Here is a 25,505-nt window from a genome sequence, read left to right as displayed (position 1 = left end):
TCTAGGGTTGTGAGAAAATAAACCCTATACATACATGTTAGCATGGGCCGAAAATTAGATCTGAAAATTCTGATTTATAAATCTTAACAGATACCTAATCTATTGAGAAGCTGTTGAACCTCGGGCTAAAACAGCTCTTTAAGTCTCGATAGATACTAGCTGTCGAGCTTTAATGAAAAACACTTCTTCACTTGTTTCTTAGACAGACTTGCATGGCTTTAACACTTGAACTTGAAACCTTGTTCCTTGAAGTATTAAACACATCCTAGATCTACCCAAATACAAGTAAAATGTGTTTTTTCAAAGGATTAGTCAATTACATAAAATATTGACATATGTTCCTAACATGAATCACATATGTCCTAACATCTACCAACACAAAATTCATACATATAAACGTATTAATATCACTTCCAAAGCTCATAAATCACATGGGTATCATTATGAAAGCTTAGATAAAGAAATCCTCTAGCAAAAGCATATAAACCAACCAAAAAGATTAGAAATTTTACCTTAAATAAAAGAGATGAAGATGCCTTAGAGATTCCTAGAGAGTTTTCCAATGATCTTGCAATGAAAAGATGGTGGAGATGGTGAAGGGTGAGCATTGGTGAGAGAGTAAGAGAGAGAGGTAGAGAGGAGTGTGTGGGTGAGGATAGGTAGCACCAAGAGACCACATGCAAAAGAGGTACTACATGGTGCGTTATCCCCTACTACCTATAGGGGGGATAGGTAAATCCTTGAGGGTGTGGATGAGGCTAGGCAGCGCCAATAGACCACATTCCAAAAGAGGTACATATCATGCTAGTGTGTTTGGGTTCCAACTTGTCTGTGGCGGTATGATGTCTTGGTGACATTTCCGTCTTTGCGACACCTTTGGAAAGGTTTCAAGTTTTGAAATGGTATTGGAAATTTTTATGGACCACAGTGAATAAAATAAAGTTTCATAGTTATTTTAGGAAGCTTGGTGCTATATTATTTCTATCATTTCTGTTGGGTTGTTAATGAATTTGATTTTGCATAAATTAAATGGAAATTTCTAAATTATAGTACGTTTTGTAAAATGCTCATTATCATGAAACTTGCATTTCCCTTACCCCCTTAATTATGCTACTTACTGGGCTCTGTCTCATCCCATTCTTTTACAAACCTTTTAGAGTAGGCAACAATTGTTTTAAGATATGTTTTTGTGGCTAGCAGTAATTAGACCAACTACTGATGGAGGCTGGACTTTTGTTATGGTGATCATTAGATGAACACACAAAAATAGGTTTGACTCATTCTTTTGTATCTAATAGTGGTTATAACTTTATTTCCACTGGTGGGACAAGTTAATGATATGTAATTATATTTATTCAGACCTCCATTCTTTTGTAGCTAATGGTCATTGTAATTATTGTATAGAGCTCTGACTTACTTTAGGAGTATCATTCATGAAATTTTTATGATAATTCTTGATGTTGGTACTTTGATAACGAATTTTGGATTGAATTGTCAAAAGAGAAAAATCAACAAGTACCTTTGAGATATTTTATCATGCTTTGGACCCTTTTGGGTTTGGGGTGTGACACGCTATGACTAAGATATTCTTGTTGGCTATTCTATTAGCATTGTGAATAAATTTTTCTTGAGCTTATTTATTTAACTTGTCAATGTTTTCCATAAAGTACCCTGATGCTTCTTGTTTAGTGTCTTTCAGCAAAGACAAGTTGAATCCAAGTCAAGATTCTAAGCCTTTTTCTTCCAGCAACTTCCAAGGTTCAGATCTTTTAGACTAGGCTTATTTTTTTGTAATCTTGAGTAGAATGTATTCTAGGACATTCATTGTACTGGAATGTTTTATCACGGATTGCCAAAGTGGGAGATTGTTAGATTCATATTTTTATGTAATTGGCATATCCTATGACAAAACGCATTTTACTTGGGTAAATCTAAGTAGGTTCAAGATGAACATTACAAGTGGTTACATTGAAGACATGGAGATTACTCAAGAATCGCTCAAGAAAAACTGAATCTATGGGTCCCAACACCTCTTCAATACTTGTCGATCTATTGAGATTTACTGAAGCTTAATACTTACCTTAATACCTCTCGATCTATTGAGCTTATGGGATTTCTGATATAGCTTGCAACGTTTTAATTATATTGGCTATTTGTTTATGGGTTTGTATGATCTTTATAGGACTAAGAAAGCCCAAGGTTTATGTAAACCAAATTGGAATAGGAGAGCTCATTAAAAAGGTCCATTAAGCTTCTATTTAAATAAGAAGGTGGAGAAGAAAGAGGTATTGCTTCATAAGGTGGAGAAGAAAGAGGTATTGCTTCCATTAAGCCCAAGAAAGCTTCATAAGGTTTTCTTTTTGATACCCTAGCCTCATTCTACAGAAGAAAGAGGTATTGCTGCATTTCTTATACGCCGTTGGGTTCTGTAACTAAACAAAGTCTCTAGCACCAAAATTGAAGATCTTATTGGTGTTTCTTTGTGAAGTTGATGCAAATCAACTACAACAATCAAAGGATTGCTGTGGAGTTAGTCACGAACTAGGGTCTGTATAAAAAGGGAAGAAGTCTTCTACAAGGTCAAGTCCAATTAAGGATTGGAGCAAAGGTTCAACTATAGATTGGTAATTTGGGATAGGTCTGGTAGTGGTAAGATTCCTTATACTTGTAATTGCTTGTTCTTGATTATTGGATTCTTGGGAGTGGTGAGCTAAAATTTATCCGATGGGGTTTTTGCTTTGCGAGAGGTTTTCTCCATTTGTCAACAATCACCGTGTCTATTTATTTTTCACTGCACTTAGTTTATTTGGTTATTTGTTGGTGCCTCCACGATTTGCATGTAATTTGATCTAATTAATCAACTTGGGTAATTGAATTAATTTTTCAGGGTCAATCTATTTTCACCCAACACAAGTTGTTACTTAGTTTTATTATTCAAATCTATGTTAAAAACATACAATCATATCACTTAATGCAGAAAAGTAAAGAAGACAAGCAATATGATGACCTAGGAAAAACAATGAAACTATCCAGTTTCAAGGTAAAAAAGCCTGAGGGGGATTTAGCCTAAACTATCCTCAAGACAACATATTCACTATGATAGAATAAAGTTTTACAATAGATTTGTTCCTAAATCTAAGGCTATCTCTTATAGTACTTACTGACATGACCACATACAACTCCAAATTCATGGACTCTTCTATCTGAATTTATTGCACACAAACACTCACATTTGTGACTTTAAGATCTCACTCAAAGCTTTAGATCATCAGCAATTGTTAATCTTATATGCAACAACTTATCTCCACTAATTCTTGAATATAGATCTTCTTTCTAGTAGAGACTTGTTGAGTTAAGAGGTTACAGAACCTCACAAATCTCATGGGAGTAACCCACAAGGCTTCTAAGAATTTCTGAAATGTATTTAAGATTTCCCTTTTATACCTAGTAGTGTTGGATTCAAACCCTAAATGTTTTCGCAGGCTTTGGCTTTGATTAAAATTTTGCAAAACACGATTCTCAATCGATCAAGTCTGTCTCTCGATCGGTTGAGCCTTACAAATTCTGAATTCTTTTTTCTACAGCTTAACTGTTCTTGAATCTTGATTTGAACCAACATGAGCAATGTCTAACACTATTCTAAGACTTAGAAATCTTAAACTAGACACGTTTTAGTTCTCAGTTTGCCAATTTACATAAAATTAGAACCTAAACATTTATTCTTAAATTTTTAGAACCTAACAGACATCATAATAAATTGCATAGAAAAAGGGAAAAATGACAAGAGACCTCTTGAACTTTGTGTGGTGGCTATTACAACCCATGGATTTATATTTTAGTTAATTTACTCCCCAAACTTTACATATGCCCCAAATAGAGGCACATGTTAGACTGCTGTTTAAGTAATTAACAGAATAATCACATGGGATCCACGTGCACCTTCATTTGACTAAGCCAAACCAATTGAGAGTGATGGAGAGAGAAATTCCACCACAATTCAATTTGATATGGGGAGAAACTAGGAGGAGAGAGAGAGAGAGAGAGAGAAGCCGGAGCATCTTTGATGGCCAAACTATGTGGTCCCTTCTTTGTTCTTCATTTTGGCTGTCGATATAGAAGTTTGTGGGTCTACTGCAATTCATGGTTTCTTCTAAGCTCTACACTTTACGTTGTAACTCAATCCCCTCAATTCTATTTCCATGATAGTATTCCATGTAAGATTTTAAGAAACTTTATGTGGCCCACATTTAAGTGATAAATGAAAACTTATGTCTTAAAGATTTTATTTATGAAAGATGCTATGGTAAATAATAATTTCTAAGTAACTCTCAATTGGTATAACTTATTTGGTTAATAAATATCTTGAAGTAAATGCCATAAATTAGAAGACCCTTTTATATACGTTATTATACTGTGAATCTTCTTTTTCTCCAAATACTTAATACAACTCTAGTTGGAGCTATATTTGTTTTAACAACTCTAAATAAAAAATTATAAAAAAAATAACCGCAAAAGATAAGATGTGTTTAACAATAACTAGCTTTATAGTTCAAATCTATTCCAATTCATTTTGCACATTCGTACAAAGGAAAGCAACATAAAAGATCGACTAGTCACACTTGACTGGCAATTGCTAATAATTATATTTTACACCTGCATAAATTGTTTTATACGCCAGATTTATGCAGTGGGGGCCGGATTCGGAGTGCAGACACGCACCTGATTCGCAAATTTATGCAATCTTCAATTTTCGAATTCGCTGTTCGTGGGATACCTCCTTGTAAAGTAGACGTTCACATGGCTTAAACCGAAACAAGGTAGATCGGACTATATCAACAAATAGGCGGCACTTCAGCAACACATATAAGATTGACACACAAGCAAATAAACCAATGAAAACAAAGATCAATGGCAATTCCTTATGCTTAAAATTCTTCAACCAAAAGGATATAGAAAATGAAACCATCATGGCAGCAATTGAGATGCCAAGTGAAGTGACTCCAAACATCAACCTAACAGGTAACCGTACAAGAAAGTCGTCATAGGAATAACGTGAGGTAAGGATGGATAAGAACATAACAAGGGATGTTGAAGAGGAAAATAATGCTACTGCATTTGAAACTGAAAAGACCATAGCAAGATTAGCAGTACGGTTTGATCCATCAGCTGGTTGGACACTAAACATAATAGAGCAAATTAGTGTAGCAACCAACATGGAATACTCAGCTGTGTCCATCATCCATTTCTCTCCCTTTGTCCTCAACTCCTCATGTGTCCTCGCAAATAAAGCATACGGTGTTTCCCCTTTCCCGTTTACCATTTCTTTGAATGCAGGTCTTACAACCTTTTCCACCTCCTTCCATTACAAATCATGGGAAAATATCACATTAGAGACTTATTAGTCCAAAAACTCTAAAAATTATACGTAGAAATTAAATCTGTCTATAAACAAGATTAAAAACTCTATGAAATAGTTCAACACGTACAAATCAAAGCATGTATAAATAAGTATAGACCTTGAACCATAATAATTCTCGTTGCATTTGAAGAGCTGCTCCTGTTATAGCATTTAGCTTCTCTTGAGGTGCCAATCCTGCAGCTAAATGCAATATGTTGGTTCCATCTTCTACTTGATCTATTAATAGATATCCAATTGAGCCTATCTCATTAATTAAATTGAAGATTCTTTCATGGCGCTTCTCAACAGCAATGCAGAATATGCTTTTATTGTTTTGTGTTTTCCATAATAGATCAACGTCAAAATGAATAAGCTTGACCAAGAACTCAACGTTGCCTACTTCTGTCGCAACAAACAGAAGTTGTGAAATCTCATCTTGGATTTCATTTGAATGCTCAACATCATCTCTGTGAGCCTGAAGACATCTTGTAAACAGCTCATTGACATGAGATTGCTTTGAGTCTTCCTGTTTTAACTTTGACCCTAGAATTGACAGTAAAAAAGAAGTAGCCATATCTCAATGAAACTGAATTTATCAAAAGAATCAAATAGATCTAGAGAATAAAGAGAGAATGTGCTACTAGTACATGTGATTCGTGTATTGTAGCATATTTGGTATATTATAATAGACATTATAATGGAATTACTATTCTCTTGTCCTGTTATGTGTATTTTACAAGGTATATATATTTCTCATGAATGGATTATTAGGTTTTAATTTGGAAAAGTCCAAGACTTTGTAATTTTAACAGTCTGTATTGATTATCAAACATTCAAGATTAAGAGTCAAAGATACAACTAAAAGAAGACAATTTTTTAGGATTTTGACTATGATTTGATCACCATTCAATCTATCAAAATTCAGGCTTTGACAACTTTTTGATCACATCTTGATCAATCAAAAGAGTATTCTCAATTGATGTTTGACAACAGCTCAATCAATCAAGATTCCAGAAGTCAGTATATAACGGCCTGCTATAAAAGACATCGTTGAAGTTGTTGAGTTAGACATTGAAAAGCTAATCAAGGCGAAAACCCTTGGCTCCATATTGGCACATTCCAACCCGTGAGTTCAGAGAGTAGACAAAAATATCATTTATGGTGTTATTGTTGCCATAGTGCAAATCAAGGCTGAAGTCAAAGAACCTATCCCTGTACATTTGGTGCGGAGTTCAAATCTTAAAGTTTGTGGGGGCACGTCAATAAATTATCTGCCGGGTGAAGTCTAGATTCATAGTTTCAAACAGAGGGCATTTTGCTGGAAAGTTTTGCTGAAATGGGTAAAACCCAATTTTTTTGGTATGTCTCATATTGTGAAACTTCAAATCTATTAGTCAATTCATTATTGGGCTTGAGGTTAACCCTCGTAGCGGTATTTTATTTATATGCAATCCATCGGTTATGATATTGGTGACAAAATTGCTAGCTTGTGGTGTTTTAACTTGTTAAAATTTGATCATGTGATTGTTAATTGGCTTATCAATATGTTTAATCCATTGCATAATTAATCGAAGGGGTCTAAATGTTTCTATTCAATTGGTATCAGAGTAGATATATTTTTGTGCAGGATTAATTTATTGAGTATGATCCTTGACCCCTACTTTCCACATATCAACTTTAGTGACATGTGGTACTCCAACATGACAACTTAATTCAAGATGTTTCTAATGACGATGGTGTCCTTTTAACTGTATATAGTAACTTTCTTGGGGGATTGTGTTCTATATCATAAAAGTGGGCCAAAGTGGGCTTTTTCTCTTTTCGCGAAAAAAAATTAGCATGTTACCCCATTTCCCAAACTAATTAGGAAAATGTCCCTCTTTTGAAACTCGATTTTTTCAAAATTGAGTTAAGCCCTATAGCAACGTTTTAAGGAGCCTATAGTGACATTTTTAAGGACTAATAGCGGCGTTTTGTAACTTAAGCTCCATGAAGTTGAGTTATAGGTAAAAAAAAAAACTTGCATGTAACTTGATTTAATGGAGGTTAAGTTACAAAACTCCGTTATAGGTCCTTAAAATGTCACTATAGGCTCCTTAAAATGTCGCTATAGGGCTCCAGAATTTTTTTTTTAAACTCGATTTTGAGAAAATCGAGTTTCAAAAGAGGGACATTTCTCTAATTAGTTTGGGAAATGGGGCATTTGCCCATTTTTTTTGTGCGAAATGGACGTTTGCCCATTTTCGCCCATAAAAGTGCAAAGAAATCCCAATAAAAATTAAATATGGTCAAACTTGAAAAAGAAGAATTGATTGTAAAATTGGATGAAGCGAATAAGTTGAAAGATATTTGTAAAACTCAGTTTCATCTCAAGTGAACAAAGATTAAGTGCTTGGACGAGGAACATGTTAATTTTAAAACTAAATTGGAAATAGTAAGTAGTGACAAACTTGATAAAGGGCCCAAGTCTAAAGACATAAAGTTGTATATTCCTCCATTCAAGAGGAATCATTAACAAAAATATAAGACTAAAACAGTTGGGATAAACAAGGGTAAAAGACTCCCTCCTAAAAGACCCATAAGTAAAATCCAAGTTTCAAAACCCATGTCTAGACTCCCTCCTAGGCTACAAGAATGATCTAACTTTTTCCCTACTTGTCACCATTGCTATATTGTTGGCCATATTAGACCAAACTTTCCGAATCTTAGGTCTTAGTCTAGATTTCCATCTAGGAAGCTTAGTGGTCCAAAATCTATTCATGTGTATCACCGTTGTGGTTTTCTAGACACACTAGCCCAAACGATTTCAAGGTTCATCCTCAAAAGTGAGTGTCCAAGTTCTCTCAACCTAGGCCACAAGACCATGTGGCTTTGATTGGTGAATTATTAAAATTCTTGAGCTTTTTGACTTAGTTTAAAAAAAAAATGCAAATTATTTTCATTCCATCTCTAGACACACTAGGACCCATGCCTCCCCACCTTCACAGCCAACCATCTCAACATCCTAGTTCGTTCTATGGTTTCTCAAGTTGTTGGTTTTTTTATAAGTCATTGTATTGTTTTAATTATTTATTTTGTAATCTTGTATTATTGATAAAGTTATGTTTTGTCACGTAACTTTCAAATGGGGAGATTGTTAAGTTTAAAGTTGGCAAATTATATGTTTTATTTGAGTTATATTCTCTAAAATCAAGTACAAGACCAAATTCAAAGATTTAGCTCAAAAAAGGGATATGGTTTGTGGGGGAGAATTTCATATTAAGCGTGCGTTTGGATTATGAAAGCTTGGAATTGTGTTAAAAATACAAGAGCATGTTTAGACCCCAAATTAAAAATTACGGCTCGGTTGATTTTACTCTAACTTATCTAAGTGTAGAAACAAGAGTAAATGCGAGTGAACAACCAATAGACTACTCTAAGCCATATTCAACAATACACAACAATAAAATGAAAGCTAAAAAAGTAGGGAAGAGAAATGCAAATACAAGATAACATGCTAATGTGTTATTGAAGAGGAAACCGAAGAACTCGGCGAAAAACCTCTCCGCCATCCTTCAAGCGGTAATCAATCCACTAGAGAAAAAAGATGAAGTACACGAATAACAAAAGACCTTCCAAGCCTAGTCTACCCAATGTACTTGAACCCTCCAAACTTCTGCTACCAACGGACTTCATGAAGTCATGTCTTTTCTAACTTTTTGGATCCTGCAATGTGCTCGATTGCATTCACCGAATCTCGGCTTCTTCTAATGCTTCTCAGCAGCACCAAAACTCACTGGGCATTTAGTATGGGTGTGGTAAGTGTTTGGGCTATCAACCTCTCAAGGATTTAGAAATTGAGAGGTAAGAGTAGAGGAAGACCACAATAGATTGTGTGTAGAATTGTGAGTATGACAATCTCACACTCTCAAGGGTAGAGGCTAGGACTTTCTCTTCTGAAAAGCTCTCTACTCAATATGTGAGTAATGATGGTATATGTAGTGTGATTGAGAATGTAGTGGAGCAGATAAGACAAAATAGCAAAATAGACTATTTCGCGGGTGTCTCACGGGAAGACCTTACTCGCGAGACACTCGCGAAAACCAGCTGTCACCATCTGTCATGACTCTTCGCATTCCAGTTATGTGCAGGGCACATGCATCACTTCGCATGATGCTTAGTCGCGAGATACTCGCGAGAAATTTTCTCCTTTCAAAAGCTTGAGTCTTCACACACACACTCTCTCTCTCTCTAACACACAACCCTTACAATAAAATCCCACATAAAATACAGGGTATAAAAGATTGAATAAAATTACAATCAAATTTGGCACGGAATTAAAGCCAACACAAAATAGTTGTAAATTACAACTTTATAGATTAGAATGAAAAATTAAAATTATTTTACTATTCAGCTTATTTTTGTTATTATTTATGGACTCCACTATACTTTTTGGTACTAATTATGGATCTCACTACATTATTTTAACTAACTTTTACCTTTACCTCAGCAATAACTTTTCAATTTTAGTAAAATAAGCAGTATCCAAATACACTCTAAAAGTGTTCAAGCAATTTAGGGCTGATTTTGCGTTCATTTTATAAGTACTACTAGTTGGCAATTAGAAATATGAGTATAAGTTTTGTAGTGTTTTTTTCTCCTTTTGATGCGTCCATTGATTGTTCACTTTGTTTGTGTCATTTATTTTACGCTTTATTGCTTTATTTCTGTGATTTCGTTATATTGTGGATATTAACCAGAACTCAATTGAAATTTAAAATCAATTAACGTGGAAAGTTGATTTAAATTTTCTAAAATCAATCAATGGGATCTAAAATGTCTTTTCGCTTGTCTATGTATGTCATATCACATGATTAAGGAATGTATAATCACCTTGCAAGATTTAAGAATTTCAAAGTCACAAACTCACATGGAATATTGATGTGTCCCCTTAATAGTTTTCCAAGTTGACTTTCTCTAGTAAATGCAGAAGGATTGCGAGCTAACACGCGTAATGCAGTCTCTCCATCCGAGTTTGTAGCGGTAGCTAAATTCAGATTGGCCCTCAGCATTTTCAAGGCTACTCCTGCATTATTTTAAACCAAAAGCAAAAATTCTAAGCAAAAGTATTTATGGACGGAATTCTTTGTCTCTTCAAAGTGTGTTGTAGTATTTAGTTATGTTTAATTGATAAAATAAAAAATATTGAGAAGGAACATGTTGAATATTTTAGTCATGAAAAATATACTAGACAAAGCATGACAATCATATGGCGAAAGGTACACAACAGTTTCTCTTTTGACAAAATTTTTTCTCCTCATGCACTGATTTTTACCTAACTAATGTTGGCTAGGCCTTGGAATTTTTGTAAAATTGTGAGATCACAAAAACTTAGGTAGCAATATATTATAAAATCATTCAAAAGCCCAAAATTCAAATGTTTATATATATATATATATAAATCTATTAGGTGAAGATGACCGATCAGTATGTAAATCCATGCTAAAATCTCCAGTCCGTCAATAGTTTGATACCACATTTAGAAAATGGGTGAAATTGTGTAAGTTGTCCTTAGGAAAGAAAAAAGAAAAAAGAAATTATATATATACACACATGTATGAATGACTTAGATTGTGTTAACTCGTCCCACCACTTTAAATGATTAAGTCATGATTATGTTTTGAACTTCAAATCAATTCTAGAATGAGAAAATCAAATTCGTAAAGACAAAAAAAAAAAAGGCCAAGAAACATTATAATTACTTATGCTTACCGTATAAGTCACGCATAACACAAGTGATAAATAATTTGGCTTGTTCACTTTCATCCCACCCGTGAACCATCTGTTTAGTCTCAGAGTAAAGCCAATCTACCATTCGACTGTGTCCTAACGAAGCAGCCACATATAGTGGTTTCATTTCACCTAGGTTTGGCAGCTCATCACTATTTCTCTTTAGCATCGCCTTGGCAATATTCACATTTCCAGCTGCAGCAGCATAGGTCAAGGCAGTGTTCCCAACATTGTTTATAGCTGTTAGGTTGCCATTTCTCGATGTCATCGAAGTCAATAATTTATTCACAAACTCTTCCTGGTTTGCTGCAGCAGCAATATGAAGGGTGGTTTCTTTTTTCTTACTAATTTCTCTTTGAATGTCTGTCATGTCCTTAACAGATTTCCAGTCACCTTTCAGGGCAGCCAGATAAAGCTTTGTACGCTCTGTACAAACAACTTCATGTGTAATAGAAAATTCTTCTAACTAATTACTGAAAAATCATGGTACAAGTATTTTATAAAATAAAAATCTTATATCTTTTTTTTAGTGTTCTATTTTATAATTGAACTATAATATTTTAAGTTTGATTTTTTTTTTTTTGTCCATTGTAAACTGTAGTTATTTTCTAACAAAAAAAAATTTATGTAAAACAAAATAAAATGGAATATAGAAATATTTATACTTTCTCAAAAAAAAAAAAAAAAAAAAGAGAAAAGAAAACATAGGTTTTTTTTTTTTTTATTGAACTGAATATTTAATATATATACACAATACACGTGTCTGATTTTCTTTTATTTTACACTTTAGTTGTTTTAAAATAAAAGTAAAAAAGAACACAAATTAAGTTGTGATATATAAAATATATATTGAATATATAAATATATAGTTTGAAAGGAAAATTGATGTTAATTTGAGAATACATTTCAGTTGTACGTATTGATTTCCTTAAGAACTGATTGAATGTTACTCTATTTAAAGATGGGAAAGTAAAGCATTTACCGTTGTTTAAATTGACATCATTTGTTGCCATTGCAACTTATCAATTAGCTTTAGTGTACCTGCAAAGGAAGATTTCAGTCAAAGAAGAGGATACTGTACCGTATCGGCCGATATGTATCGTATCAGTATGTGCACCGATATCAAAACTCCAATGTTTCGTATCAATATGTGTACCTATGTATATATACAGAGTTACATACTAGTTGAGATAAAAACATAGATCTCAATTGAGACAACAACCCATATTTTTAAAAAATAGTATTGCATTGGCTTTTTAGAGCGTGTATTTAATTATTATGTTTGTGAACAAATGTATAAAAAAAAAAACAAAAAAATCGTTATTTTATATTTATTATGTTGTTTATATTTTATTAATTCTAAATAAATGTTAGTATATTTCTCATCTGCTCTTTTTAAAATTATTTAGTTTATATAGTTTTGAATTTTAATATTTTTTTAATTCTTAACTAGTCGAAATGTTAGTATATTTTTTTATGCTAATGGCATCTGCCTTAATTCCAAGTAGTCGAATTTTTTTCTAAGTTTTGGCCACAAAATTAATTTCTGGTCCCATCCCGTATTGATAAAAGCATAGGGTTCAGTATTCTGGAATAAACTTCACGTACGCTTGTGATTTGCATATGCTTTTTATGTTTGTACTTGATTAACAAACGTATTGAAATAAGGTGTATGCGTGTGTAATAGTAAAAACATCGAGATGAAATAAGATGTCTGCGTGCGTAATAGTACTTAAAAACATCGAGATGATATAGTGCTACAAAACAGTTCTGTTTTCTTCAAACAAAAAATAAAAAAGAAGTGAGAATGCATGCATAGATGTTATATCTACCTGAAGAATGATTAAGGTCAACTGGATTAAGGGGCTTCCCTCAGTGTAGACCACCAACTGTCGTTAATACTTGAAGGCAATTCCTCTACAGTAAAAGTGTGGAATTAATGGAATGGCGGATGATTCCAATGCCCAAGTGTGCTTAAATCATAATCAAGCTGTCAAACAGAGTGGAAAAGACATATTAAAAAAATTGTAAAAGTATTCCAAAAGCAGGTAAAGTAGGCCGTCCAATTATGAATGGTTTGTAATTGATATTAGCAACATAGCTGTAAGTCATTTGAAGAGACTTGCTTTTTCATGATAAAGTTTACGAAATTTTTTTCTAATGCTGTTGTAATTAATATTGGTAACTTCTAAGTCATTTCTATACAATATATATTTTAGAAAGACAATTAAATTTAATGCAATACATTTGATTAAATTTAAATTCTAATGTCTATATCTAAGTTTTAACATGTTTCTTCGTCCAATTCTTATTACTAGTAATGATATCTCACTTGGAAAATGTTATAGATAGTACACATTTTACCATATAACTTTTACAAATTAATATGTCAATGAATATAATATATTGATGTTAACAAAATAATAAATAAATGTTGAAATTACTTTTTTTTAGAATTGATCACACATCAATTTGTAAGGATAATTTGTATTCCCAACATGGATCAAGATCCTCTCAAGTTCTTAGAGGTACTCTGCCACATATAATTTCTGCAATCTTCTTGATCATTCTTTTATAATAAATAACAACTTTTTTTTAAATTTCTAGAAGATTCGTTTCCTCAAATGGAATTTACGTACAATAAATTAACTAAATATAGTACATTACATTCTTTAATGAAATTTAAACACATAATTGCATTGATCAATAAATTATAAATAGTATTATCATTTTATAAGACAATTAATTTTAATACAATCAGATAAAATTTAATTGAGAAATTTGATTTACTGCACCTAATATAATGTACTTAAGTTTTATTTTGTTCCCTCATCCAATTCTTGTTACTAGTAATGCTATATCTCATATGGAAAATGTTATAGTAACTACAAATTATACTACATGACGTTTACAAATTAATTTAATAATGAATATGGTTGGATGTCAAAAAATTAATAAATTAGTAACAAAAAACATTTTTTGTAATTGATGACACTTTAGTTTGTAATAGTAATTTGTATTCCCAATATAGATCAAAATCCTTTAAAGTTCTTATGGCATTCTATCACATACAATATCTTTCTTTTTTTTTCCCCTTATAATAAAGAGAAATGCTACATCTATAAAATTTTCACAAGAAGTCTTAAGTGGCAAATTGGCATTAGCAGTTACTAATAGGTAAAAAGTTAATTTCAATAATGAGTTCAAATTAAAACTAATAATAATCTATTTCCTAAGATTTGTTTTGAAATTATTAGAGACGTAACTTTGCTCGGTTCACATTATGTCATGCCATATATTATATATATATCTTAACAGGGAGAAGAAAACACGTTCCTGCCGTCCACTTTCCCCTCCCACCCCCTTATCGCCCACTCGGCTTGAAGTCAAGAACAATTAGTTAAAAATAAACCTAGCATTTAACACAAAATTCAATGTTTCTCCGAATTTCGAAAACATTACTAGGCAAAGAAGAACGCCAACAAATTCTAATAAACTTGTAAAGTTGTCTCAATCTATCTTTGCTTTTTCTCCCACTTTTTTCAGCACCCATATTGAAAGCAAAACCAATACTACCTAGAGTAGCATAGTTTACTAATATCGAAAAGGCAATGAAGATGAAGAATAATTAGAACCACCCGGGCACGTTGTGGAGGAATAAGAAAATGAGGTAAGAGAGAAAGGGTGGGAGAGGGAGGCCAAAGTGATGACCTTCGAAGTTCTTTAGAAATGCCTTTTACTTTCGGTGTTAACTTCTTGGTGGGGGTGCAAGATGAGTTATTATTATAGCATATCTCATCTCACATTGGCCATGGCTACTACTTAGAAAGTTCAATTGGCACTACTTTCCGCCCAATCCTCGTTGCCATTCGTTATTCATCACATTGAAAGCTCATACTAGGAACTATGTTGCAGGGTCATTGATCTTTTCGTCGATCAAACATGCAATTGTTAAATCTCATGGCCTTAGTGGAATACAAACTTTAGGATCCCACTAAGCCCCTGGTCATGATGACTTCGTTACTTTTGTTAAGCATTCAAGCGTAACTCTACACACACACACACACACACACACACAAAAATTGGCATATTTTATATAGAGAGATGCAAGAGTATAAAACCTAGGTACATATGTGTCGTCCTAAGCAAATAGGTGTATCATATGCTATACACATAAAAGAAGGCAGATATATGAAACATTGAATCATGACAAGTAACTATTTTTTTGGTGGCATGAGTAGTCCCTTTACCATTTACTATGGTTCACCATACATTTTGTATGTCTTTTTTTATTCCTCCATCTAATTGAACTATATCACCCAAAGGTGACTAAGAGATAGGGTTTTGACTCTCATCAATATATCGTAATGCGTTTTTATCATTTGCAAATAAAGATAAGTAGTACGACACGTCAAGACTGTTTTTCGTGTGGCCGTGTCTTCTAGCAAATCCTCAACTTTTCTAATTTAATATGCATCTTGCCTTCTGTTAGGAACTCAAATTATGTCATATGCTTTGTAATCTCCAAATAGTTGTTGTAATTCCTTTAGTTAGTTAGAAGTTGAGATTAGCATGAGTTAGTTAAGATTTTTTCACATTACACGTATTTTTACAGATTTTTTCACCCATACGTATTTCCAAAAAATACAAATAACATTAATAGAACAACATTACCAAACACCCCCTTAGGATTTGAGTACATATAACTCATTTGACATATGGCTTTATGTAATACCCACAAAAAAAAAAAAAAAAAAAAAAAAAATTAAAAGGAAGGTTATTTAAGTAAATTTGTTTATGGAGTCAATTTTATAATTAAAATTTTTAAGGGGTTTTTTAGAAAATAAGGTTGAAACCCTAGCTATATATAGTCTAATTTAAGTCAGCGTATAGTGACAGATGTTTTGAGAGAGGAGACTATCCAAAACACTCAAGTAATTGAGGTAAGAGCCTAAGTATCTTCTTTTTGTCAAATCTAAGCTTTATTTGAAATTAGAATATTTTTTATGTGGATATTTTGGCCAGTAGTGAAACTATTTAATTATTCAAGAGTTTTAATGCTGCAAACGAAGAAAAGTTTAAATTTATTTTCAGTAAACTAGACGCTAATACTACAGATTTTTTATGTTTTGCAACTTAGAATGCGTTTGGATAGCACAGCACGTCCACGTCCAGCCCTTTTTTTTTTCCACGCGCATATGTCATTGTTCATTGGCCATGAACAGTGATTTTAGGCCAATGAACAGTACTTTTTGGGATGAACAGTAATTTTTACACATTAAAAAATTATTTTTGTACAGTGTTTTCAGCAATAAGTTCTATCCAAACGGACTCTTAATCTCATCTATGCCTATGGTTGCGTTGAGCGGAGATAGAATCTACAGAATTTTAGGCCTGGTGGGACAAGTTCCCGCACAGCCGGAATAGTACTGATTTGATGAATTGAGGTTTGACAAGTTAAAAAATAAAAAATAAAAAAATAAAAGAAAGGAAGAAAGAAATAATGGTTGTTCTGTGAGGCACATGGCCTAGCTTGTCCTTGGAGTCGTCAACATCTCAAAATATGATAATGGTGGCAGGTGGTAAAAATAAATAGATAAATAAATAAATGTACCTGAAGAGTATTCCACGTGTTGCTCTTCTTTTTACAAGTGACTTTTAACTTTATGTATTCTATAGGTCTTATTCGAGGGTATTACTAGTGGCAGAAAGTAAAGAATAAATATATGGTGAATATGTGGATTTTTGTGTTGAAATAATAGTGAAAAATTATGGGATATTTTTAATAGTCTCTCGTTTGGCCGAGTACTGTTATAAGTTATAAGTTTTGTTTTTTGTTTTTTTTTTTAAATTATTTGATTATTGAGTATAATGCTTGAAAATTGCTTAAGTGATATCTAAGGATTTTAGAAAAAGTGTTTGGGAGAAATTTTCTGTGGTGAGTTAGCTGAGGTAAGTAACCTTATCCTAATTGGTTTTATTTTGCGTATTTTAATTACTGAAAATTGTTTATAGTTGAAACAATTTTATTTTTATTGTATTACTGATTTCAAGTAAAGAATTATCACAAATATATCTAATTACTGAATATATGATGTGTTTTATTTAATTGTTTTTAGCTATACTGATTCAAAGTAAAGAATAAAGAATTTTCACAAATATATATGTGAGCATTGAATGTAAGATTTATTTTATTTAATTGTTTTTTTTTTAACTATATTGATTTAAAGTAAAGAATATAGAAATATCACAAATATATTTAAATATTGAATATATGATTATATATATATATATGTGTGTGTGTGTGTGTGTGTGTGTATGTGTGTGTGTGTGTGTGTGTGTGTGTGTCTTTGAATAAGATATATTTTTGTTAGAAACTATGATTTCATATATATGGTTATGAACAATCTGACTATAAATTAATTCTGATACCCAAACCAATGGGGGTTATTCATTGGTACTCTGATACCCAGCCAATGGGGATTGTTCATTGGTATTCCTGATACCCAGTCATTGGAGGTTATTCATTGGTATTCCGATACCCAAACCAATGGGTGTTATTCATTGATACTTTGATACCCAGCCAATGTGGGTTATTCATTGTTACTTTGACGCCCAGTCATGGGAATATAGCGCTACCATAGTCATAAGATTGTTAAGAATATGAATTATGTTTGAATATTTGAACTATTTTGAGTCACTAAAACTGCTTGTGTTTTTGGAACCTATTGTAAGTTATAACTTTTGATATATGGAAAACTGATTATTTTCTAAACCATCTATGATATATTTGTAAAATTAAAGTATGTGATCTATGTGCAACTTATTATTTTAAGACTATGAAACCTCTTTAGTTATTTTGAAAACACATAGTATTTCATAACTTTGAAAACACATATCACATCTTATACTTTACAAATCTATTGCTTGATAGAACTTATTAGGATTTTGGTTACTTATTGAGTTGTCAGCTCACCCCTTTTTCCCCTCCAGTTTCAGATTGTGAAGAATAGCAAGATTTGAGAGTTTTGATATTGTGTTGTGAGCAAGAAATGAAGCTTAGTGGTTTTGGGATTGGATGGTCTTCTAATAGTTTTATATTTATTGGCCAATTGGCATTATGTACATGAGGTTTTAATTTTGTTTCTATTAAATTATTAGAGATCTATTCATAAAGAAATTATTGAGGTATTTTGGATTTATTTGATTTAATTTTTGAGGATAAATTTTAGTTGCTAAGAAGGCCTTGCACGCTTGTAAGGTACTTACTTTATAAGCGTGTGGCGGTTGTCACGTGTCTATCTTTATAGTTGGGTTTAGGGCGTGACAATTTTAATGGTATTAGAGCTTAGGTTATGATCTTGTAGATTTATTCTAGGTTTTGATTTAGAATGAAATCTGCGCCCTAGGCATTAAAATTCTAGTTATTGTTTATGAAGGTTATTAGGTCATAGATATTGATCTTTTGATGACTTGATGAGAAGTGTAAGTGAGGTTCCATCATATGATGATTTGTTAGGTCATATTTGAAGGATTTGATATTTATGTCTATGTGGTTATGCATACGTGACTTATAAATACAAAAGAGACGATTATGATTGATATACTTCTATGATCTTATACTAGTATTAAGTGGGTGTATTTTACTCTTGAAAATTTTGTAATTGATCAGATTGGTTATCAAAACTTTTTCTTCTTGTTAAAAAGAAAAAGATAGTGAGAAAAGAACAAGCACAAGAAATCTTCCTGCTGTTTTATGACTAATCTTTTGAAAACTCATTTATAGCTTTGCCTAATATAGTCAACCTATTACCTAAGGTTAGTTTGATCTATAGGAGATTCTCATAGGTTTAATTATTGAATGATAGTTTACTATATGCCCTATTTAGAATTTGGAGTACTTTTAGGGAATTGGAAATTGCAAAACTTTATTTAGGGGTTAAGGTTTGATGTTAGAGCTATGATTCCTTGATTTTAGTTTATATGGAGTAAGGAAATTAACGGAAAGTTCGTATTGTGAAGGAAAATTAATTTGTGGTTATTGTAGTTCACATTATATTATATGTTATTATATAAATTCTAAGAGTGTTTAAAGAATTCAGTAATATACCGGTGGACTTCCTTGGATTCTAATGTTAAGGACTGACCTTCTTTTGGATCATTGTTCTTGTTAGGGTTGACCTAAATGGATTACCATAGCCTAATTTATGTGTGAGGTAATCCCTAAATGTTTTTGAGACATGTTCTGTTACTTAGAAGTTTGAGGCCCTCAATTTCTTTCTATGGGCTTGAAGGATTGTTTAATATCCTGGGGAATTAAGTTTTGATGCCAGAAATGCAATTCTTTGAACTTAACTGATAAGAGTTAATGGATTGGCTCAATAGAAAATGAAGTGGATAGAACACAAGTATGTGGTAGTATTGAATTGGACTAGTGAACCATATTTTTGATTGGATATTGAAGGAGTTGGGATGGCAAGAGAGTTTATTTTGAAAGACTATTACAATTTGAATTATAGTCAATTTTTGTACCTTTTGTTCTATATTGGCAGATGGTTAGTGATTATAAATTGCAGTGTACTCTTAAGTTCTAGACTGCTGGGACTATTATTTGCATAAAAGAAAAAGAAAAAACAAAAAGGGGGTTTGAGATACTTCATGGACTATTTCCCTTCTAGCCGATGTATACTTAGAGATTTGTTTTCATAATAGGCAATGTGATAATAAGGAACCCAGCTTTTCAATGAGTTCCAACCCAAGTATCATTTGGAGATTAAAGGCGAATAAATGTTGCTTATTTGAGAAGATAATTTATGGTTAAGATAGAGGTTCTATGAAAGACCTTATATCAATGCTCAATTGATTATTTATGGAGATTTTGGAATTTCTATCTTACAAAACTTGAGGTAGAAAAGATATAGTGATATATGCATATGTTGTAAATTTGTTTTGAACTTGGGAAGGATTGGAACTTTGGATGCATTACTTAATTTTGAGGTAGAGAATTAAACGGATGCTAGCAATGGTCTATGGTGAATCTCAGAATTGTGGATTTCCCTTGTTGTAATTTTTGGAGACAACTTAGGCCTTGGAATTTTGTTGAAATTAATAATCGATGGAAAATCAGTTATTGGGGTTGATCTAAATGAATGGGCCTTGGACCTTTTATTCATATTGAAAGGAACTTAGAGAGCTATTTAGACTAGGGATATGTATATCTTTAAAGAATCTTATATTTTTTTCGTAATATGGTTGTTCTTAAACTATGGGTAATTGAGTAAGAGATTTTATAGTGGTATTGTATTATGCAGCGGAAGCATCATGGCTCCATTTGCTTTGGAAATTTTTATTTTACAAATCTTCAGAAGGAAAAGTCTTCGCATATATTGTGAAATAGTTTATAGATTGATACAATTATGGCTTTAGAATAGCGCAACGTGATAATTCGTTCAACTTGTGATGAATTTAGAGGATTGAATTCTTATAAGTGGGGGAGATTGTAATACCCGAAAAAAAAAAGATTAAAAGGAAGGTTATTTAAGTAAATTTTTTTATGGGGTCAATTTTATAATTAATATTTCTAAGGGGTTTTAAAAAAAATAATATTGAAACCCTAGCTATATATAGTCTAATTTAAGTCAGCGTATAGTGACAGATGTTTTGAGAGAGGAGACTACTCAAGATACTTAAGTAATTGAGGTAAGAGCCTAAGAATCTCATTTTTATCAAATCTAAGCTTTATTTGAAATTAGAGTATTTTATGTGGGTATTTTGGCCGATAGTGAAACTATTTAATTATTCAAGAGTTTTAATAATGCAAACGAAAAAAAGTTTAAATTTATTTTCAGTAAACTAGACACTGATACTACAGATTTTTTATGTTTTGCAACTTAATCTCATCTATGCCTTTGGTTGCGTTGAGCGAAGATAGAATCTGCAGAATTTTAGGCTTGGTGGGACGAGTTCTTGCACAGCCGGAATAGTACCAATTTGATGAGTTAAGGTTGGACAAGTTTTAATTTAAATAAATAAATAAATAATGGCTGTTTCGTAAGGCACATGGCCTAGCTTGTCCTTGGAGTTGTCAACATCTCAAAAGATGATAATGGTGGCAAGTGGTAGAAAAAAAAAAAAAAAAAAACCATGTACTTGAAGAGTAGTCCACGTGTTGCTCTTCTTTTACGAGTGACTTTTACCTTTATGTATTCTATAGGTCTTATCCTAGGGTATTACTGGTGGCAGAAAGTCAAGAATAAATATATGGTGAATATGTGGATTTTTGCGTTGAAATAATAGTGAAAAATTATGGGATATTTTTAATAGTTTCTTTTTTGGCTGAGTACCATTATAAGGTTTTTTTTTTTTTAATTATTTGATTATTGAGTATAATGCTTGAAAATTGCTTAGGTGATATCAAAGGAATTTAGAGAAAGTGTTTGGGAGAAATTCTTTGTCGTGAGTTAGCTGAGGTAAGTAACCTTATCCTAATTGGTTTTATTTTGTGTATTTTAATTACTGAAATTTGTTTACTGTTGTTACAATTTTATTTCTATTGTATTACTAATCACAAATATATCTGATTACTGAACATATGATGTATTTTATTTAATTTTTTTTAGCTATACTGAATCAAAGTAAAGAATAAAGAATTTCTACAAATATATATGAGCATTGAATGTAAGATTTATTTTATTTAATTTTTTTTTTAACTATATTGATTTAAAGTAAATAATATAGAAATATCACAAATATATTTGAATATTGAATATATGATTATATATATATGTATATATGTATTTGAATAAAATATATTTTTGTCAGAAACTATGATTTCATATATATGATTATGAATAATCTAACTATGAATTGATTCTGATACCCAAACCAATGGGGGTTATTCATTGGTACTCTGATACCCAGCCAATGGGGATTATTCATTGGTATTCTGATACCCAAACCAATGGAGGTTATTCGTTGGTACTCTAATACCCAGCCAATGGGGGTTATTCATTGGTACTATGATGCCCAGTCATGGGAATATAGCGTGACCATAGTCATAAGATTGTTAAGAATATGAATTATGTTTGAATATTTGAACTATTTTGAGTCACTAAAACTGCTTGTGTTTTTAGAACCTATTGTAAGTTATAACTTTTGATATATGAAAAACTGACTATTTTCTAAACCATCTATGATATATTTGTAAGATTAAAGTATGTGATCTATGTGCAACTGATTATTTTAAGACTATGAAACCTCTTCAGTTATTTTGAAAACACATATCACATCTTATACTTTACAAATCTATTGTTTGATAGAACTTATTAGGATTTTGGTTATTTATTGAGTTGTCAGCTCGCCCTTTTTCCCCTTCAGTTTCAGATTGTGAAGAATAGCAAGATTTGGGAGTTTTGATGTTGTGTTGTGAGCAGGAAAAGCAGCTTAGTGATTTTGGGATTGGATAGTCTTCTAATAGTTTTATATTTATTGGTCAATTGGCATTATGTACATGAGGTTTGGATTTTGTTCTTATTAAATTATTGGAGATGTATTCATAAAGAAATTGTTGAGGTATTTTGGATTTATTTGATTTAATTTTTGAGGATAAATTTTAGTTGCTAAGAAGACCTTGCATGCTTGTAAGGTACTTACTTTGTAAGCGTGCGGCGGTTGTCACGTGTCTATCTTTATAGTTGGGTTCGGGGCGTGACACTTTATTCTTAGAACACATGTTCAATTAACTAACCAACTATCTTAGGCCATCTGGACCAATGCCATTAGAGTTTATCTTCTATAGATACATTATTATAATTCAATATTAGTTATTGAAGAATAAATCAATTACTTAGTGCATCTCTCTCTCTTTTTATCTCTCTCTTTCTCCAATATTTTCCTTGATCAACTGCCAGTGCCCATGTGCTAGCTTCTCATGTGCTTAAAAAAAATATAAAATGTAACTGCTTGAGGTGTTTCTTGTTGCTTGAAGAAAATGCCAATGTTTAATACCCAATAATATGACGCCACTTGTTCTTTTCTAAGGGCTTCACTTCACTTGTGAGTAATTAGTAGCATGGCAAATATTAACAAAATAATCTTAAACTTAATATTTGACCTGATGATGCCATGCCATTACTAGAATTAAATAAGGCTAAACTATATATTTGGTCCCCAACCATTATGTCATATGTCAATTTAGTTTTTAACCTTTAAAATGTGTTAATTTCAACCCTAAAATGCCGATGTGGCTAACAGTCAAAATAAAGTATAATTTTTTTGCCACGTAACTGCCACTTGGACTATTACATCAGTAGAACCTAAAAAAAACTACATCATTAAATTGACACTTAGATTCCCACGTATTATTAACTCAAACTCGTACCCATATTTGGAGAAAATATTTTTGGCATAGCCTGTTCCCTGATTTTCTTTTTCCAGCTATTTATGGTTGCTAAAATTTTAACTCTGGTATAGCAAATAAGTCAAGAATCAAATTGTACATACCTTTTCTTTTTCAAGGTGGAATTTTAAGGTAATATAATGGGCTAGGAATTGTCATCATTTTTAAGGTGATTTCATGTTGATGACAGCAATAGGTATTTATGAATAAACAGAATGTTTTGACTGTTACAAAAGAATATTGAGAAGAGGAGAGAATTTAGATAATTTGGGGACAGAGTAAGAAGGAACAATGAAAATGAAGATTTGGTTTCTAAGTAGTGATGATCATGAAATAATTAATAAGTGAGACCATTTTGTGTTGATATTGGCCTCCGTATTCGAATCATTTTGTTTTGAGATATATGATAGAAAATTGAGATTTTTCCTTTTCAGTGGTCTTAGTCACTATGATTAAGAGCAGTCAATTCTTTCATATTGGGCACAAGTTTTTCAGCCTCATTGTCAAAAAGAATGAAAGTTGTTGAGCATATGACATCTGAAACTTCAACTTGCTGTATGTATCAACATGTTCTATAATCTTAATAAAAAAGATTTATTATCAGGCATATACTTCCGTTGAATTTTTAATTTCATTCTCTCATGATTCTTTGTTTTGGTATTAAGCAGTGTTATTGTTACTTGCTATTATATAGGATATCTATACTCTATCTGTATATTGATTGAGTTGTTACATAACACTAGAAGGGATTACCATCCAAATGGTGTCATCACATTTTCTATTGTTTCAAAACATGTGGATTTAATTTGTTGTTGTTAGGGTTTTTAGACCCTTTTAATGATTTTATAGCGGGATTAATTCACATCAAATAATTAACTAGTTATGAACTAAGATTGATTTACAGGTTAATTGTCACCGGATTAAATCTATTGTCAATAAAACTAATAAATCTGGCAGAAATAATAGAAGACAACCATATGGTGACGAAGGTAAACCAATGAAATTGTTGTTTCATAGTTAAAATAATAATAAAATAATAAAAATGGACAGAATTTAACCTAAACAATCCATAAGGCAACATGTTCATTATTAGAGTTGAATTTTGCACAATAGACTTAACCCTAAATCTACTGCTACCTCATATGGTACTTACTTGCTTAATTGCACATAGTTCCGAATCCATGGACTCTCCTATTATGGGTTGTTGAACATGAACTCTCTTGCTCATGACTACGAGATCTCTTCTCAAAGATTTGATAAGAAATTGTGGTTAACTAACTGCAGTAACTTTGCTATTATGACTAGATCTGATGTTTGGACTCTCTAGTTATAGCATTTGTAGATACCGTATTTTTATCCACCCCCGATTTGCATGCCAGACCCTGAAAAGTCCAAAATGTCAATTTTTCACTAGGGCACACCATGGGAACATCTAAATTGACATGATACAACCCATTCGGGCATTCAGGCATTAGAGCACTCAAAGTGCCATTTTAGGCCAAAATGACCAAAATGCCCCTAGTCAACCTAGGTTAACCAAAGGTCAAAGTTAGTCAAAGTCATCCCAAAACAGAATTTTCCATGTTTTTACATCAAACCTGAGCTACTCGGAGATTTTTGTCAACTTTGACCAAGTTTGACTCGAGATTGACTCTTGAGGGCACTAGAAACCCTAATTTTGATTCGAACATCGGAATAGGTTGGAACCAGTGCCATTGTGAATATTATTGAATTCCATTTCCAACGGCTATTCATGGGTTTAAACCGGAGTTAAAACGGTTGAGATATCTTGAAACTCGTGCTAGTCGTGTTAGCTTGCTTCCCGAGGCCATAACTTTTGATCCAACTATTTGGAATTTCAATGTATTTAGTGTTTTGGAAACTAGACATCTAGAACTTTCTAGGAACACCAAGATCAGCTCAATTGGAGTTTAGGAAGAC

At 32.2% G+C, this 25,505-nt stretch overlaps 1 protein-coding gene across 1 annotated transcript; it reads right to left on the bottom strand.

The window, feature by feature from the left end:
- Window positions 1-5,626: 5,626 nt before the first annotated feature.
- Window positions 5,627-13,105, bottom strand: LOC142616498 (uncharacterized). The gene is made up of 6 exons (XM_075789339.1): window positions 13,000-13,105; window positions 12,150-12,208; window positions 11,150-11,593; window positions 10,308-10,463; window positions 5,706-5,941; window positions 5,627-5,635 (listed from the first exon to the last, which is right to left on the bottom strand). The coding sequence occupies exons 2-6, from the start codon at window positions 12,178-12,180 to the stop codon at window positions 5,627-5,629; spliced, it is 876 nt and encodes a 291-aa protein (XP_075645454.1). The 5' UTR covers window positions 12,181-12,208; window positions 13,000-13,105.
- Window positions 13,106-25,505: the final 12,400 nt, after the last annotated feature.

The sequence above is a fragment of the Castanea sativa genome, chromosome 11 (genome assembly GCF_040712315.1).
Source record: "Castanea sativa cultivar Marrone di Chiusa Pesio chromosome 11, ASM4071231v1".
Lineage (NCBI taxonomy): Eukaryota > Viridiplantae > Streptophyta > Magnoliopsida > Fagales > Fagaceae > Castanea > Castanea sativa.
This window is presented reverse-complemented; position numbering and strand designations above follow the sequence as displayed.